Genomic DNA, 18285 nt, shown 5'->3' with positions numbered 1-18285 from the left:
TGGAGGACCCAGCTACACAGAGCAGAGGCAGGAGTCACTTGCTGAGCGCTCTGCAGAGCGTCTGCACACGGCAGCAGCCAAGAGCCTCCTTCCAGGGAGAACTGTCCGCCCGAGGGGCACTTCAAGATCAATGCCCCCGAGGCACGCCAGGACTGATGGAGACAGTCTCTGGTCCAAAGCAGGGGGGGAGTATCTCCCTGGCTCTGTCGTGCCTTTATCAGATTGGCAGCCCAATCTGATAAAACGCCTCTTCTAGGGAACGCTGTCCCCAACGCACATCAACAGCCTCATTAATGAAACATTAGCTGCTTACGTCATTTCTCCTCTGCCTTTCCTGGAGCACATCTTGTTTGCCTTGGATTAAGCTATCTGGGGCAGGGATATGTCAATGCCTTTGTAAAGCACCCTGGCAGTTAAGAGCACTAGAGAAATATTAATCACTCAGCAGTTGCCATCATTCCTGCAATTCCTTTAATTGCCTCAATTCTTGCTGACAGCCCTCGCTGCCTGCTCCGCCCCAGGCATGCACCTTCTCTGTTCAGACCAGCTCCAGTTCATAAACTCAAGCAAACCTCATGCCCAGCTTACAGAAGAGCGTTACTGGAGCAGACAAAAACCTTAATCTGAACAGATGCAAGAGGTGGGTTTGAGGTGTTTGAAAAGTCACAAAATTCAAGAAGTCTCTACATCAGTCCTCTGGGAGAGGCTAGAAAAAGGAATAGGAAGAAGTTTTGGCCTGACTCACGGTCCAATGGTCTGCCAGGTTACCCTACACACATGGTATTTTGTTTAAACAAACAGTCTCACCACATTGTATTGGGCCGAACTGTGCTGAGCACCCACTGATCTCCCCCCCCGGCCAGAATGAGATAATCCTTACCTGGAGGTTGTTCAGAGGCTCCATTTTCATGACTGGTCCCAGAGTGTTGAGGGGCAGGGAGACATCGATACTTTGGTTTGGCATCAGAGGTGTGTGAATGGCCAGTGGGGTGCTCGGGATGACCCCGAAGCTGGACAAGAGAAAAACAGAGGTGATGACAGCAGCACTGCATTGCCCACTCCCTATCCCCCTTTTGCCCAGTACAAGCTGGCGCATCTTCCTATTACTCCTGAGTTGCCCCTGCTGTTACTCCAGGGGAGGAACACAGCTCAAAACAGCAGACACTAAGTAGGACAAAGCACAGGGAAACTCAACGAGGTCGGTCTCGCCAATAACATGCACCATCCTGCCCAAGGGATGAGCATCTGGGAGCTCTTCCATTACCTGCACAGCACTGGTCTACGTGCTGAGCAGCAGCCTGCCCAGCAAGGAGCAGCACCTGGACTCAGACCGATGCCTCTCAGCATTCTCTCACATAGCTGCAGAGCACTGCGAGCACATCACACAAGGTATGGCTGTTCCATCCTTGGGAGCTATGGAAGAAGGAACTGGAACCAACACAGAACAAGTAGATAACCAAGGAGGAGTATGTGGTTTGTAACAGAGCACTGCAGAACAAATGAATCAACGCAGCCGGCTGTCTGCTCCCAAATGACAGCGTCTGGCTCTGTCGCTTGGTTTGAGCCTCGTTCAGCTGGGGATGTATACCACCATAGGAAAGCAAATGTTTACTTGCCCGTTCAGTCCAAGAGGCAAGTAATTTAATTCCACAGGCACCTCTGCTTAGTGGGGAGAAGAGGAAAAGCAGCTAATGTTTAACATAACACTTCTGTACTATGTACCAGTTTCTTCTCAAAAGCAGGTGGAAGGGCAGACGCCTAAGGTAGTTTTGGTGTCCACTTATGACTGCATTTCTCTTTAGCAGAATGAATATTAGCTCAGAGGTGACAAAGTATTTACAAAGACGTATAGGTGTGTATTTTTATTTTATGCACTAAAAAAATGATACTGCCTCTGCAGAGAGTCAGCCACCTGTGTATTGAGTATGTCACTCCTTTAGAAACCTGTAGATGCCCTGTTCTTTGTTCTCCTTAGTTTTCAGCTCTAGGGAGCCGAAATAAGAGTACACTCAGCAAGGGCCTAGCCAAGTCATTTGCCTTCTATAGCCATTTCACCTTGGGGGACATAAGCCCTAGCATTTTCCCTAAGACTCAGAGGGAAAACGAAGTTGCATTTTGCTACCAAGTGGTTGTGATATTACAGCACACTAGAGCTCTAGCGCTTTTTTTTTTTTTTGCCTTTTTTTTAATGCTTTATCTCAAGACTGCAGTGAATGTGATTAGTAGCAGCAGGAAAGGGGGAAAAAAACAACAGAAACTTCCCAACCACAAACCTTAATATGTAAACCTAAAGAGCCAGCCCACTGCAGCTCTTTCCAACGCACCAGCCACACTGGAAAGCAGTGACAGGAGAACAGTGTTTGCAGAAGAGTAAATAGTAGTAGATTGTACATGGAGCATGTGCTGATACGCTGCAGAAGGAGAAACTGCTGGTTTACTGTACAGTTTCAACTTCTTACATCCTTGAGAAGTACCATGTAGGTGTGGCTAGAACACAGCTTGATGTATGGAGGGGAAAAAAAAAAAATCACAAGCAAACCAGCTTTTTTTAGGCCAATTTGCATGAAACATTTGCATGTAGCAGCTTAGCAAAACTCTCCAGAAAATATAGCAGTCCAGGGAGAACATTGACTAAGACTTACTTAGCATAATGTCTTTTGTAAGTAAATATTATTCGTCCCAAGAAATCCCAAATTTGCAAGGCTAACAGTGATATTAAAGAGATGGTTTCAGTGGATCTTTAGTATAGAGAACCCTTTTCTAGTGAAGGAATATTAAGGAATACAGCAAACATTTCAGTCACGAGATATTCTTTACGGTCTTGATAAGAACTACCTTGATTCTTGCTCAAGATAGCATATAGCAAGCCACACAATAAGCATTTGTGGGAAGACACCGTGGCTATACTGCCATGTCACGTCTTTTGGCTGAGATGGGTTTCTGAGAACAAGCTGTATGCTCTAAACGTTCAAGTGGCTGCTCCTTCTGACAAAATTGTTCTGCTGCCAATTACAGGGAAAACATGTGCCATAGGCTCTTAACTTGCAACTTCTTCATTGACAAATAGCTTTATTAATGAGACCTGTACCTCCAGACAGTCTGAGGGACAGCACAGCAATTAAGTCAGGAGGTAGAGGCATTATGAATTGATACTTGTGCAGCTCAAATGCTTGCCTGTTTATGCTCTTGCTTTCCTCAGGGCACTTACTGGCTATAAAACCACTAACCTGCCTAACAACTCATGAGACTGCTTTAGAACTCTGCAGAGATTAAATGGGGCAGATGCTGTTTCAGAGCTAAGAGAACAACAGGACCGTCTGCTGCCCGTTTCCTCACAGATTTATCAGTCTGTATTTTCAGCCCTTTCACACAACTGTGGTGTGACAAAGAGTTCAGGCCGTACCATCCAGCTGTTTCTGTGACTGCATTACATACCTACACAAGAGTCCTCCCTATATCTAGCAGTGTAGACACAGACTCCTTTCACAGGACCATGCAATCTTTTTAACATAGTGGACAAAGGATATTGATTTCTTACCTGTTCTTATTGAACTGAATGGCAAAGTCGGTCATGTGCTGCAAAGCTTTATTGGTAAAGTTCATCTCCATGTAGATGTGTCCCTGCCTGTGACTGAACGTGCCTGAGATCTCCAGTCCTTTAGCCTTCACTGCAGGCAACCAAACCTTGAACACAAGAGATGTCACTCAGCATGAGAAGCTTAGCCTGAACATAAACAGTTTTCCAAACAACAGAGAAGCCCCGAGTTCCAAAATCCCGCTACATTGGCACATCAAGCCCACAAATGCTAAAGAAGCACTACAAGGGTGATACAACATGGGGTGTTGAAAGGATCAAGCTCACCAACGAGAAATAAGCTTGCTGCTCCTAATCTGTATTTGTTCACAGCACTCACATAAGAATTCAAATATACTATAGCATTAGTGTGCACAAGAAACAGTGAAAGCTTGTGTCCATTGCACTAATGCAAAACTTACCGAGGCTACTGATGGACAGGCTTCTCCAAGGACTTGTTGGGCTATTAGAGGCAGGACAATACTAAAGTTTGAACCAAATAAAATCACAGGGCTGATACTATTAGCTGTTCAGGTTCTGGATTCCCAAACCATCCTTGTGGGGAAAAACCCAGACCCAAATTTGAGTAGTGCAAAATGAAGTTCTACAAAGCTCAAAATTACTAGGTTCTTTTGTACTTGGTCTTATATATGGTGCAATACTTGCAAGCAGCTAAGGACCAAAAGCCTTGAGCATGCTCTGCATCCTATGTTTCATAGGATGACTTCAGTTCATTCATCCATAGGCTATTAAGTGTGCTAATTTTTGTTTATTCGCTTTCAGGCCTGAAAGGCTATCCCTGAGCTCCCTGCGGCTGCTCCACAGCCTGTTACTAGGACCATGTTCCGCATCTCACAAACCCTCCAGACTAAGCACACTTCAGTCAGTGCATCTGTGATCTCTCTCACTAACAGAGCATTTATTTGCATTACACTGCAGCACGCTCATCCCAACCTCGTGACTATCTTCACTGTCATGTTGGATTCCTCCAAATAAACGAATCTTCCATGAAAGTTGTAGCAAATGGTACCCTGCCCTCAGCTTCCTGAGGAAATTTGCTAAGAAGTAGGTCTCCAGGAAGGCTGCTCTGACGAAATTGAAATTCTCATATCTTATATAACAATATTATTCTAAAGAATGGCTTAAGTGCAAAATGAGAGAATTGCTAAAAAAACCCAGCAGTTTGTAACATGGTCTCCAACAAACTGTTACTCTGCCTGGGGAAAACCCAGGGCATCCCTAATGTAACAGAGTTGAACTAAGGTGCCCCAATAGCACCAGAGACCCACACAAAGGGGATACCAGAGAGCAATCTCAGACTTCTTGTAGCCTCAAGTAAGGCAATATACTGAGGATGATGCTTTTTCCTTACGTACAGACTTGGGAGCCACATATCCTCCAGGAGCCATGCCTATACCAGATGAGAGCTCGAAGAGGTCGTTGAGTCCACTGCTCACCACCGCTGGGGTGGGTGAAGGGGCAAAGGTGGCTGGCACAGAGGAGGGAATGTAGGTCTGCCCCACCTGGAGGGGTTAGAAAGGACAGGCACTGATTAACATCACATATGAAGAACACTACTTACTAAATAAAGCATGAACTTGGGCAATATTCTAAATATTTTAAAGCTGCTTGCAGCTTCCCCACTGAATTATCAATAGTGCTAAATAATGCATTTGAATTCCAAAGCTCTTGGCAACTAAACCCTACACTCGGCTGTCACCCTCAACCGTGCAATAGCTTTCACATCATTTTTTATGGCTCCAGTTATCTACTCCCACTATAGCGGCATCTTTCTTCTCCATCTCTCCTTCTCATGAAGACAGTATTTTTTTGTGGACCTACCCTATGTAAACCCAGGGGAAAAAAAATGCTTCAAATTTTCCCCAACTACGACAATCTTCAGGAATCTGTGAGACCTTGCATTTCCAGAGATAGTAAGGGAGTCATGACTGTACTGTGTACTCTCACCCAAAGCCAGAGCTCTGCATTCTTAGCATTGTGGTCCAAAAGCAGAACACGAAGCAGAACTAGCTGCCTCTGCCAGAGGACAACCCTTCTGCAGGAAGGGCAATCCTTCCCTCTCAGGACTTAAATTTAAGGGCACCAAACCTGGAATATTAACGTTTAGGTGCCCAGCTCCAGATGGGACAGTCACACTCAAGTTAAGACTCCCAAGCTCTCTCCTGTGAACAGGAAGAATTACGTGCTTGAGAACAGGATTCACCAGTCAGCAGCCCAGAAAGGGGCAGAATAAGGCAGGCAGTAGGAAATACTGATGACAGGTCTGGGTCTGAAGCCTTGCTGCTGTTCTGTGTTCAGGAACCCACCTGAGATGTGGTGTTCCCATCAACCCTTTGGACAGGGAGGACCGGTGGTTTTACAGAACTGCTTGGTGGGTATGCTGGCCCAGAAGGCAGAGACCTGGCTTTGTAGGTATGATCTCTACAGAGTATCGCCCATGTCCTGGTGCGTACCGCCTGGGGGCTACAGATGTACTGTACCACCAGCTCTCCTCTGCCCTCATGCTGAAGTTAGAAAGGAATGCAAGATCCGCAGGGAAAGAAGGAGAGAGAATGACTGCAGCCATAACAAGGGTCTCTGAAAAGCCCTCACTCCAGAACTGAGTATGCTTTCCTGACTGAATTACTGGCTACACAGTCCTGGGAAAAGGGACTGGAGCTTTCTCCAGGAGACTGCTTTTGGCTGTGGGTTGGAGGCACACTCCCTCCTGCCCACTGCATCTCCAGGTCATCTTGCATCCTTTTCCCATGCTTTCTTGGAAGAAACCGGTATGCATTTGAAGCCAAGCGTGCTTTGGAAGCAGCCTGAAAGTCTCCGATGTCCTGGCAAGCACTCTAGGCACTAGGACACTCTCAAAGCACCGGTACGGAGCAGTGCAACACTGGTGGCAAGCAGAGTTCAGTGACCACACGTAGTAGGAAGGCTCAGAGCATTTGATCCAGATGTCCAGAAAAAAAATCTTATGTGGCATTTGGGAGGAGAAAAGCACTGAGTTCAGACAAGCCCGTGGTGACACTGGGTTAGAGTTGCAACAGAACAGGCTTTGTGGGTAGAGAGGTAAGCATCCTTTCAGCTGCCAAAGCCGCTGCACAAGGACTAGGGTACTGCCAGTGTTAATGCTGGTGCTCAAACTAACAGCTCTGAGAAAGAAGAGCTCATCAGAGTCAACAGCTCTAGCCCTGGCTGCTCTTATGAAAACCTAGGTGTGACAGCTGAACTCAAAGCAATATAGGCGGGGATCTGTGTGTTTCAGTTGCTTTTGTCCATTTTCAAACATCTTCAGAGATTTAAAGCATCTTCCAGCACATAATGGGTGATGTTATGTTTAAAAACCCTGAGCTTTGAGCAGCTTTTTTAATTTGGGAAAAAAATGGAATGGCACTTACTGCCGGGCTTCCTCCAATGCCCCCGCCAAGGTCACTGCCAAGCTGAAAGAGAGAAGGAGAGAGAGGAGAGAAAGACCGAGTTCATTTAAGCCAAGTGTCAGATGGCCAGAGTGGAGCTCAGCTGACCGCAGTGCTGCGAGCACACCTTGCTCGCTTGCCGCGTACAGGACAGACAGAAACGCAATGATGGGAAAGCACAGGGAACAGAGGGGCTTTTTTGCTTTGATGTCAGCAAAGCTATTTGGAGAACCACCCCACACACCTACTGTGGCCAGGAGTGTTTTGCAGGTTAATAAGAACAAAACCTCACCCCCTCTTGTGCCTGTCATCTGCACCAAAACTCTATGCAATTCTTTGTGTTTCACGCATCAGTGCTTTCCCTTCAACCCACCACACTGGCTGCCAGCAGTCCTGAGCAGCTCCACAAAACCCAGTGGGGTAAGTGTGAAATGGAATAAAAATAAAACCGACAGGAAGCTCGCTTCCTGAAAGCTTTAGTTTTCTAGTGAACAGCTATGAACTATGGGAAAACACAATGCATTTTGGCTACATTCCTCCGACATCCAGCTCTTTTCAGTAACAAGGAAGAAAGAGAACAGGATACATGCCGGCTGTTGCAACAGCTCAGATAGCTGGGCTTTGTCTTCCCTTTGAAGATGCTCCTCTCCCTTAGACAGGAAAAAAAAAAAAAATCCAGCTTCATCATCTAATGGGCCACTCAAAGTAAAGAGACCTTACAGTGCACTAGGATATTTCAGTAACCATCTCTGCCAAGCTATACAGTTATGGTTTGAGGCGACTGAAATAGCCACTGTGTACCACCCGCGCAACCCTCCATAAACACAAAATCCTCTCTAAAGCCCTTCTGCCAAACCACCCTGCAGCCCACCTAGAAACCAGCCTGCCACGAACCCCCTTCACAGAGCATCCAGACCACCTTCTCAGTGATAAAGCCCATTTTTTAAACATCCACACCATTCTATATGCTTGAGAGAATTCAGTGATCAGGACAGACTCTAAAAACGGCTACAAGTGCTGTTTGCGAGTACAATATCGTTCCTGTGAATATTTATAAAGCACTCAACAGATGACTGATAGCCAGGAGGAAACAAGCACAGATCTGCAGCAGGTATTCACTATAGACATCTCCAGGCTTAGCTGTATCCTAGGCTTTTGTTCAAGAGACTACAGTAGGTTTTTTGCCTAGTGCAGGGTTTTTTTTTAGTTACATTCAGCCAAGGATCACACTCTGACAGTGTTCGCGGAGGATGAAGCAAGCGTAGGGGTGAGGTAGGAGCCAGCCCCATGGGGAAAAGGCTGGACTGGCAGACCAGAACAACACAGCTCGCCTCGGCGCACAGATAAAAGGATGAAATGCCTGGAGAAGAGCTGGCAAGTTGCAAGACAGTGACTTCTAGATGATAACTAACATTCAAAAAACCAAAAATTTGACAAATCCCTGGGCTACTCTGGATCGCCCCCCGTCCCCTGGCATCTCTCTTTCCCCTAGTCCCCACAGGAGCCACCTGATGCAACCTTAGCTACCACAAGTAGGTGTTAGAGAAGCAAAAATCACAAGCAATTTGCCTTTTGTTAAGAAGCCTTAAGAGCTTTTTTCCTCTGGGAGATGCAGTTTATCCCTACTTGAGGTCATGGCAGGAATTTATAGGGACATCCATCTTCTGCCACAACCACCTCTTCATACAGCAACCCAGCCTCTTGCTGCCCACGGCAGCGCACTCCGCAAGTCCAGTTTTTGTTGGTTGACTTAAGAGATAACAGATAAAAGCGAGTGATTCCAAAGTCAAAAGAAGAATCAGTCACAGACCAAAGGAAGCCAGCCAGAGGATGCAAATCCAATTAATACTGAGCTTATAAAATAGAGCTTATTACACTGACGGGTCTCCCCCGCTGAAACAGCCTGGCAGAGCAGAGTTTTGTTCTACAGACTGCTCTTTAAGCCAAGCCATGTTTTAGATTAATATATCAGATCATTTACATCTTGTTACTGGCTCACTGAGGAGTAATAAATGCAACTATTACGCCTCATCCCTATTCAGTCTCGCACACAGATGAACTTCACACTTTATACTGACAGGCAGTGAAGTCCAGAGGAAAAGACAAAAGGTGAAGAATCCAGTTCATTTCCAAACATTATTGTATGCAGGAGAAAGACTGGCTTATCAAGCAGCAAGCACTTTACAAAGGATATTATGGCAATGACTGAATAATTCTGCATAATCAAGCCAGATGTTAACTATTTTACTATTTCGTACTACATGCATCATAAGAAGCTGCAGGCTAGGAATGCAACCTTGAAGAAACCCGTACGCTGATATCTGTGTATCTTCACTCACTGTGAAGGAGGGAAGGAATGACATACTGGGGTTCCTCAAGCTATCCACAAGTCTTACATTTTCCCTAGCTGTCAGGCCTTTGGGGGAAAGTACAAATTGGATTTATTGCTTGTCTTGAGTCGACATTCCAGCTCTCACCCCCTACAAGGCAGAGAAAAAAACCTCACTGGCTCAGAGAATTTACCATGAGCCTCCTTACATTTCCTAGGTCGCACCCAGCATCTCTGTGCTTTGTAGTAGAAAAGATCTCTTTCCAGTGCCCAGCAGCTCTGACCTGCTCCTCCTGAAGCCCTGCTTTACTCATAGGAGGAGACTGCACACAGCAGCCTGCCACTCTCTTGGCTCCTATGCCTGGAAACAAGCACTGCAGATGTGTACTACAAAGCCGCAGAGCAAGCTCCAAGGAGCCAGCAGCTTCACCAGGTCCCTGAAGGCAGAGCCGGCTCTACTTACATAGTGAAAAGAGATGTGACGACATATCTACTTCAACAGAAATTTAAGGGGGGGAAGTTAAATAAAGAACTAATCAGTTCCACATCAGATCCAGGGTGCACTACTCATTGCAGCAGCACAGAAATCCCTCCCTCCATTTTTCTTGCCTGTCCCCCTCCTGTAGCACCAATGCTTTCCCCACTCAGCCACTACAGGTCTAGTTTATTCAATCCTCCTGCAAGATGCCCAAGACCTAACTTAATACCGTCTCTTCCATGTGTGTGAGTAAGAGGGAAGGAGGAAGACAGGGAACAGGAACCAATTACCCACGGAGTGTCCTCTCCCATCTGGAGTGACAGGCAGAGTGCAGAAGGAAAGAAGCAGATATTAGTCAGGCGTGAAGCGATGCTGAACCAATTCCCCAGGGCTGGCAGCTCTAGTTAACCATTTCCATTCATCTCATGGCCGGGCAGCTGCTCCTTTCAGAAGGACAACATGAACCTGCCCTACATGAGAGCAGGCAACAGCCCCGCGGAGGAGAGGATCACATTAACAGAGCTGTCAGCCCTGCTTAGGCTGAAATGGTCGCCTGATGAAACGAAGGTGGGGTGGACGAGGGCTACCACTTGATGGCCAAGAGAAACTTGGCCCAAAGTTGGCAGGTTTGGCTCTTGCCGAAGGGCACAAAGCCTCTGTCCATGATGAAGAGCTGCCAGCTTCAGGAGATGAGCAGGGCACAAACAGGGCGCCTTGGCCACCAAATGCACGAAGTTCTTCAAACAAGAATTCTCTTTCTTCCCTCCCAAGCCATTCTGCCACGACAGCACTCCAGCAGCTACGTGGGTTTAAAGAGGCTGGGCTTGAACCTGTATCAGCAACCACAGCACTAGCACCTCTTCCCAAACTGCATCGGCGTCTTTACTTCGTATTGGCTGGCTTGGCTGGTGCTGCAGCTGCTCTGCAGTTGATAGAGCATTTGCTCTATAATTTCAACTCAGTGTGAGCAGTTATGCTGACTTATGAAGTGCAGCAGTGCTGGAGTTACTGCATTAGGAGGGTTTATTTGCATCTTAACAGCAGCTCGTAATGAAGTGACTCTGCTGAAGCATTCATGTGATCCAGACGGGTTACAATCACTTCTGCAACATGACGTGAGGCATTTGGAGCTCCAAAAAATAACAGGGAGGGTGGAGCCAGGGACAGAAGCTGCACCACCACTGCTCACAACTACTTTGCCTTGTATCCTTAGGGTAGCCAGGGCTTTCAGAGCAGCTACACATTTCACGGAGCCATACATAATTCATGGGTTAACAGGGGACAACTGCTGCCTCCCTCCCTCCCTTGCACCCCAAACCACGAGTTAAGCATCACAGCTCAAGGAGCTAGATGAGAGCATGCACTCAGGAACACAGCAGCCAGGAACACAAGGCATTTCCCTAAAAAGAATCAGGCATGGGGGTGACTGAAATGCTGAGCACAGCTGCTAGCAGGCCACTTGATCTGGGCTAATCATGTTAGAGACATCTTAACTGCAGGACAGATCATACATGGTCTGCATCTTCTGACCTCCTGACGGGCTGTAGATCTCTCGTTGCAGACTCCGCTGTGGCCCACACAGAGGCATTTTCAGCACCTTGTTTGCTGCCCGTTTCATGTGGCTGTTTTCATAGTGCCAAGCCAGGCCTGCAGAGCAGAAGGGCTACTGTCCAAACCAAGGGCAGCTGTGTCAAAGGTGGTGGAGGACGGGTCATGCTGCCAATACCACAGCCACCAGTTTTAGTAGCACTTACTGCTAATGTTTCACCTTGCTGAATGATTTCCATTAGCAAAGTAAGTACTAACCATTTTAATTTTCTAAAGTGTGAAAAAGCAGCTCTACAAAGCTCTAGCAGTCCTATCACTGTTACAGCAACAACAGCCTTAAATCAGACATGAATGAGCAACCCACCAGAAGAGCTCCTTTTCCATATCATCGCTGCTCCAGCAACGGATACGTGCCCTTTGTCAGAAATCCTAACAGATGTCCTTTGTAGCTCATCAAAGCAGAAGAGCCCAGATGAAAGGAGATGCTCAGCTCCTTGTCAGAGGCTGGAGCAGCACCCTGGGGAAGCATCACATCCATTGCATAAATGGATGCTGAGGCTGATCTAACGTAGACACTCTCATACCGTAGTTCCAGGAAAAGGTGAATGAAGTAACTTTCCTAAGATTATACACAGCAAGTCATTTGCAGAGCCAGGAGAGGAATCTGGCACGCAGGGTGGACTGGCAGTTGCTTCTGTGCTTCCTACTCTGAGTATATGAAGTAACTTTGTAGACATTTGGGTTTTTTATAAAACATTGGTGAGTCCCTAATCAACCTCAACAAGCCAGGGTATTGGCCACGGAGGCCAGACTTTGAATCCTCTACTTGGCAGTCAGTCAGACAGGGAGTGACACCAGCAGCCCCTGCTCCCCAGCCTTTTGGATCAGGCAGGCACTCAGGACTGCTGGAGCAGGCATTTCTCCCCAAGCTGTCAAGCCTACAGGCGCCTGGAGCCCAGGATATCCCACGGGAGAGAGTGAGCTAGTGCTCAGGTCCCAGCCCTCCACCACACTTAAGAGCAAGCACAGTGGTGGGACCAGCCCCGAATCATGCAGAACAGACCCCTGGGGTCAGATGCCCCTATACCCAACTTGATTACAGCTCCACCTTGAACAGCCCAAACCAGTCCCAGTATTACAGAAAACTGCAGATACCCAGTGTTTATCAAACAGCTTTACATTTCATGACATAAATCAGCGTGACCAGCTGCCAGCCTTGAATCAATAATATTCTCGTAGATGAATGCCTACAGTATTAAATAAAATCTTTACATAACAGACAATCCAAGCCTGTCCATTCCCACAGATTTACTGTTCTGCCCCCAGGTTTAAAGCCAGCCTCCCTGGCTCCCAGCCACAGTGCCCTGCTCCCGTTAAACGCACAGGCTCACAGTGAACTTGCACAATGTGCCAGGCAACACGGAGCTCTCATGCCCCATGGATTTTTAGAGCAAATGAACACGCAAAAAGGTTTCAAGGCAAAATGACCCTGGCTCAGTGCAGCACAGAGACATCCTACAAAGCCCTGTATCAACAGTAAACCAGGAGCTGGAGGGCTGCTATAATCTGCATGAAGTTTAGCCACTTAAGAGCCAGCTTTAAGGGGATAAAGCACCAAACTCCAGCTCTCAGCATGCACAGATCTGCATCCAGCAATCCGCTGTCCAAGCAAGTTTTGCTTCTCCCACGTTAGTGACTAGTCTCACTACGCTGTGGAGCTGGAGATCTCAAACAGCTTTGTAACAGTGGGCTTGGTCACCATTTCACAGAAAAGAAAGCAAAACAAAGAAGAAAAAGATCTGCCCAGGGTGGCAAATAGGGGCACAACCTACAGCAGACTCAGTGCTGGCTCTGTTCACTAGAGAACAGCTCCCCATAAATCATACAGCTATGGTTACAAACAAAGTGTATCTTGTTCTTGTACTAAAGGCTATTTTTCTCCCCCCCCCCCCGCCCCCTTTTTTTTTTAATTGTTAACACATGCTCAGCATCTGTGCATGCACAATATGCATGTTACATTTAATTCCAACTACAGGACTCACTACAGAGATACAATAGGACTTACTCACTAAAGAAATTAACCTGTCAAGCAGCTGGAGTCTCACTGGTTAATATCTATATTATATATAAAAGCTGATAAATTCAAATGAACAATATTAATTTGGTGTTTATCCAGTTTTACACCATGCAGTCTCTATTTAAATGCGTGGAAGAAAAAAACCCCACAGTTTAAGAAATGGAGATGCAGAATGACATTTGCTGTGGAAGTTAATGCTGCTGTTGATCTTTGTGTTACTCCTGTTGGGACTTTCACTGCAGGAGCATCCCTCTGAAGACAGACACCCCTTCCAAAGAAAAGGAAGGATTACCAAATACACAAGAGCTGCAACAAGTATCAGAGGGGATCAACACATGACACTGAGTGAATGTGACAAACGGGCTGAGACTCTGCCAGCAGCCTCTTCCAGACCTTCAGCTGCCTTTGAGACGCTCACAGTACTGACGTAATCTCACCATCACAGCAATAGACCATGATTTCATGCATCGACTCAAGTATATCCCAAACCATTTTCTTCCACTGTAACAGAGAGGCTTATTTAGGCTTTTTTACGTATCAGACAGCTCCTTGGAAAACGGAACGGGGTTTGGGGTTGCCATACTTCGGCAGTAAAGCAACTTATGTCCCTGCTCAGGCCGAGAGATAATGCCAGAGGCACAATGCAGAGAACATGCCACATTCTAATATCTCATGTTCCCCTATGTCCCCTTAGCCTTAGGTCACCCGAGATCCAAAAGGGATCTGCTAATGAGGAGCAGAAAACAGGGATCAACACAAGAGGTGGTACAAACTCCAGCACTGAGCGCCATAAAAAACATTGCTCTAGACAAATTCCTGTTGTAAAAACGCATATTCAATCCTTCCTTCGATCAGACCCCAACCATGCTTAGCTCCAGTACTCTTAAGACAACAGGAGGGACGGGAAAGGACAGACCAAAGCAGCACGCTCAGAGGAAGGCAGCTGCCTCAGCCTCCACAACCAAACAGGGTTACGTTCTGGTAGCACAAGGGCTCAAAGTAAAGTAAACTCTGTCTGGTTTGAGGAGGAGAAAAGGACTGCTCACACCACGCCATGTTCATGGAAAAGTATGGGAGCCTCAGTCTTCCCAACAAAGCAGGGGAATAGATGCATTAAAGAAGACTTTAGGAGTAATGGAGAGGGGAAACTTCAAAGTGGAACGAATCAGACAGGATTATAACATAAACAAAGCAAGTATGAAAGGTATCCAGAGGAAAAGAGGAAGGGATTGCTACACCAACAGCCAGAATGCCCACTGATACACTGATAGGCAAAACACTGATGTTTTGCAAAGCACTTGAAGGGGGCACCTTGGGACGCATCTCACCCCCTCACCACATACAGAAGTTAGGGCATGTGTGTACCTGCAGGGTGAGACTGTGGTTTTGGCACTGCACAAGTGTGTCTTGATATTAGCCTAAGATCCAAATGCCAGTCCCCCTGGCTAGCCATGCAGCCAAGAGGCACAGCCTAGCAATTTAGCTAATACCAGGTTAGGGTTAACTATGCTTGATACTAGTTAAACACATGCCCACAACAACAAACAAAGACACAGATCCCATTCACTCACACAGTAATTAGGCTTATTATCACAGAATCATTTTGGTTGGAAAAGACACTTCAGATCATCAACTACAACCCCAGCACTGCCAAGTCCACCATTAAACCATGTCCCTAAGCACCACATCTACACATCTTTTAAATAGCTCCTGGGATGGTGACTCAACCAATTCCCCAAGCAGCCTGTTCCAAGGCTTGACAACCCTTTCAGTGAAAAAATCTTTCCTAATATCTAATCTAAGCCTCTCCTGGTGCAACTTGAGGCTGTTTCCTCTTGTCCTGTCACTTGTTACTTGGGAGAGGAGACCAGCACCTACTCTGCTACAGCCCCCTTTGCAGGTAGTTCCAGAGAGTGATCAGGTCTCCAGGATGACCCCCCCCCCCAGCTCCCCCAGCCGCCCCCCATCAGCCTTGTGCCCCAGCCCCTTCCCCAGCCCCCTGCCCGGCTCTGGACACGCTCCAGCCCCCCAATGTCTTTCTTGCAGTGAGGGACCCAAAACCGACCCCGGGATTCGAGGTGGGGGCTCACCAGCGTACAGGGGGACGGTCACTGCCCTGCTCCCGCTGGCCACACCGTTTCTGGCACAAGCCAGGATGCTCTCAGCCTCCTCGGCCACCTGGGCACACTGGGGGCTCATCTCCAGCGGCTGCCGCCCGACAGCCCCAGGCCCTTTCCCACCGGGCGGCTTCCCAGCCACGGTGCCCCCAGCCTGCGGGGGCTGCTGTGACCCCGGTGTGGGACCCAGCACTGAGCCTTGGTGAACCTCATTCAGTTGGCCTCTGCCATCAACCCAGCCTGTCCGGATCCCTCCGAAGAGCTTTTCTACCTTCACACAGATCAACACTCCTGCCCAACATGTCGTCCGCAATGTCTGCATCAGGGAAGGAAAAGCCAGAGAAATACAGAGATCTACCAGGAAACGATTCACTTATACATGCAAGGGATGAGGTGAAGACAGGACATTTGATGCAACAGCACTTCAGCAGAAAGCTTTGTGGAGGAAAACACTCCATCACTGTTCAGATTTTATTTTTGAAGTCCTCAACCCAGCTACTAACTCAGCTGAGAGTACTGGCCCATGCAGCCCAAGGCCAGCTACTCCCCATGATCACTCTGTTACGTCACACTTCACAACCCCATGGATTTACTTAAGGTTTCAGAAAAATATTAAGTAAAAGCCTAGCACCACATCAACAGCTCTACTGCCAAAGCAGGTCACTAAGCTAAGCCCATTAATACAAACTGTGAGACAACTGTTTCCCCAAAACCAAGTTTTAGTCCTCCTGCTGTGTCTGTTTATTTGTCTCCGACACTAATGAGAAACAAAGGGTTACTGTAAGTGGCCTGGAAGACAGTACAGACATAGGAATTTAACTCCTAACTATTGTGAGCCACCAAACATCAGCACCAGCGTCTGCAGTGCCTTAACACAATTAAAAATCCCAGTTCCTTAGTGGCACGCCATGCAATGCAGGGGAAAGGCTGCAAAGGTCACCGCTCTGGGCTCACTGTCTGCTTTCCCAGCAGCTCCAGCTTAAACCATTTCCCTAATCCCCTATCTCCCCAGGATAAAAGCAGTCTCCCTGCTAAATAAGCAAACTGCTGTTTAGATGGCACAGAGGCTAAAGCACATCTGATCTCTGTGAACACCAATACCATTAAGGGTTAGATCATTTCCAGTTCATTAGCTTATGAAGTGCCCAAAAAAATATCTTTGCCACATAAGGATTTGTTGCATTGGGGTTCCTCCAGCTGCCTCCTACTTCTATTATTCAGAGCTTGACTCAGAACTGAAAGCACACCTAAACCAGACATGCAGACAACCCAACCCAGCTCACTAAAAGCCAAACCTCAAACCAAAGCAAGACAAATCCACCACAGGACTGAAAACCACCCAGCTGTGTTCACTGGGGTAGTCTTACTCAGGTTACATCGTGCAAATATACGCAGACTGCTTCTTATCCGTGCAGGCAAGTCACTAGGTTGTTAGGGTTCTGCATGTGCCCACCCCATAGGAGCAACTCCCAGGCTGATTATTAAATTCACCACTTCTCAACGCTTGGCTGCCACCAGCGTAAGAGCGCAGCACCGAGCTCCTCTCCACTGCCGCGGTCTCCTTACTAAGTGATTCTCTCATTGCAGCTCATGCCCAGTTCACACCCCAGAGCAGAAGCAATGTGTGATTATTCATACTCTGGAGCCTGACCTTGTTAGTACTAGAATACCTCCTTGTGAGCAGCTGTGGCACAGGAAAGACTACAGAGTGCTTCCCTCTTGACCTAACCGCAATCAAAATGTCACCGGTATTAAAACATGACATACTCTGGAGAATATACAAATGAGATGACACAGGGCTATGTACGGCCAGCAGCCCTGAGAGTTTCGCACCGAAATTCAGCCAGGTTGAGACCTGGGTGGAACAAACGCCTTCTTGAAAGGGAACCTGAATCAATTACAAAGCAGTGGAACACTTCACATCCTTCAAACAACTTTTTGGTTTTCTTCTACAGACAGAAAAAGCATGGAACAAATATATCCACTAACCATGGGGATCCTACGGCATGTAGCAACACTCATTTTATAGCAGGAAAAACCTGCTGAAAGTTGGTACAATAGCACTGGTTAAATCCTCTGGGAGTCTTAGGACTCAGCACTGGGAACTCAGTGATCCAAGTATTACGAGCACAAATGATCAAGGCTTCGCAAAGATAAGCACAGCTCCAATTATTTCATGTCAGCTGAAGCTAAGGAGGATGCCGCTTACCAAGCTATCCAGCCCTCCTCCCAGGAGGTCCACAGCACCCATCTGCATGGAGGACACTTGGGGAACATTCACTGGTGGTCCCAGGTCCAGATTGAGAAGGTCACCCAGGAGGTCGCCCTGTGATGGAATGACTTGTGGCTGCTCCAGGTTTGTGGTGGCCGTTGTGCCCACGGGGCTATCGCCTGCATCAGTGCTACGGGTGGGAGGGACAAGAAGCAGAAGAGAAAAAAAACATTAGTCACCTTCAATCTCCAGCTTCAGATTCCCAGCATGGGGAAACACGGCAAGAGGTGGCTTGCAAGCAGAAGCCAGTTAAAAGCTTATCCTAGCAGCTGATCTGACTGCTGGCAAATGGTTCTTCAACACAAGCTTTGAGCACAAAGACTTGCATGCGTTGTGCATGGTTTTCAGTTCAGAAAAGGGAATCTTCAAGGTGTGAAATGTGCCTACCTTGAGAACTGCAGACCCCTCTAAATCAGTGAGCCATGAGTACTACACGGACTACAGCATTGAAAATAATTATTTCCC

The 18285-nt window shown here is 47.3% G+C and overlaps 1 protein-coding gene across 2 annotated transcripts in view; it reads right to left on the bottom strand.

The window, feature by feature from the left end:
- The window catches only part of AP2B1 (adaptor related protein complex 2 subunit beta 1), an 80580-nt gene that overhangs the window by 18727 nt on the left and 43568 nt on the right, over positions 1–18285 (bottom strand). The window contains exons 14-18 of one of the 2 annotated variants that reach the window (XM_056328828.1): positions 17758–17950; positions 6982–7023; positions 4951–5097; positions 3539–3684; positions 881–1010 (exon numbers count right to left, since the gene is read on the bottom strand). In XM_056328828.1, the coding sequence (XP_056184803.1) occupies positions 881–1010; positions 3539–3684; positions 4951–5097; positions 6982–7023; positions 17758–17950 (658 nt within the window). The remainder of the gene's footprint in view (positions 1–880; positions 1011–3538; positions 3685–4950; positions 5098–6981; positions 7024–17757; positions 17951–18285) is intronic. The other variant, XM_056328912.1, reaches the window with a different exon arrangement.

This window comes from Falco biarmicus, chromosome 1 (genome assembly GCF_023638135.1).
Source record: "Falco biarmicus isolate bFalBia1 chromosome 1, bFalBia1.pri, whole genome shotgun sequence".
NCBI classification, from domain to species: domain Eukaryota; kingdom Metazoa; phylum Chordata; class Aves; order Falconiformes; family Falconidae; genus Falco; species Falco biarmicus.
Note: the sequence above shows the minus strand (reverse complement) of the source record. Positions and strands in the feature narration are given on the sequence as shown.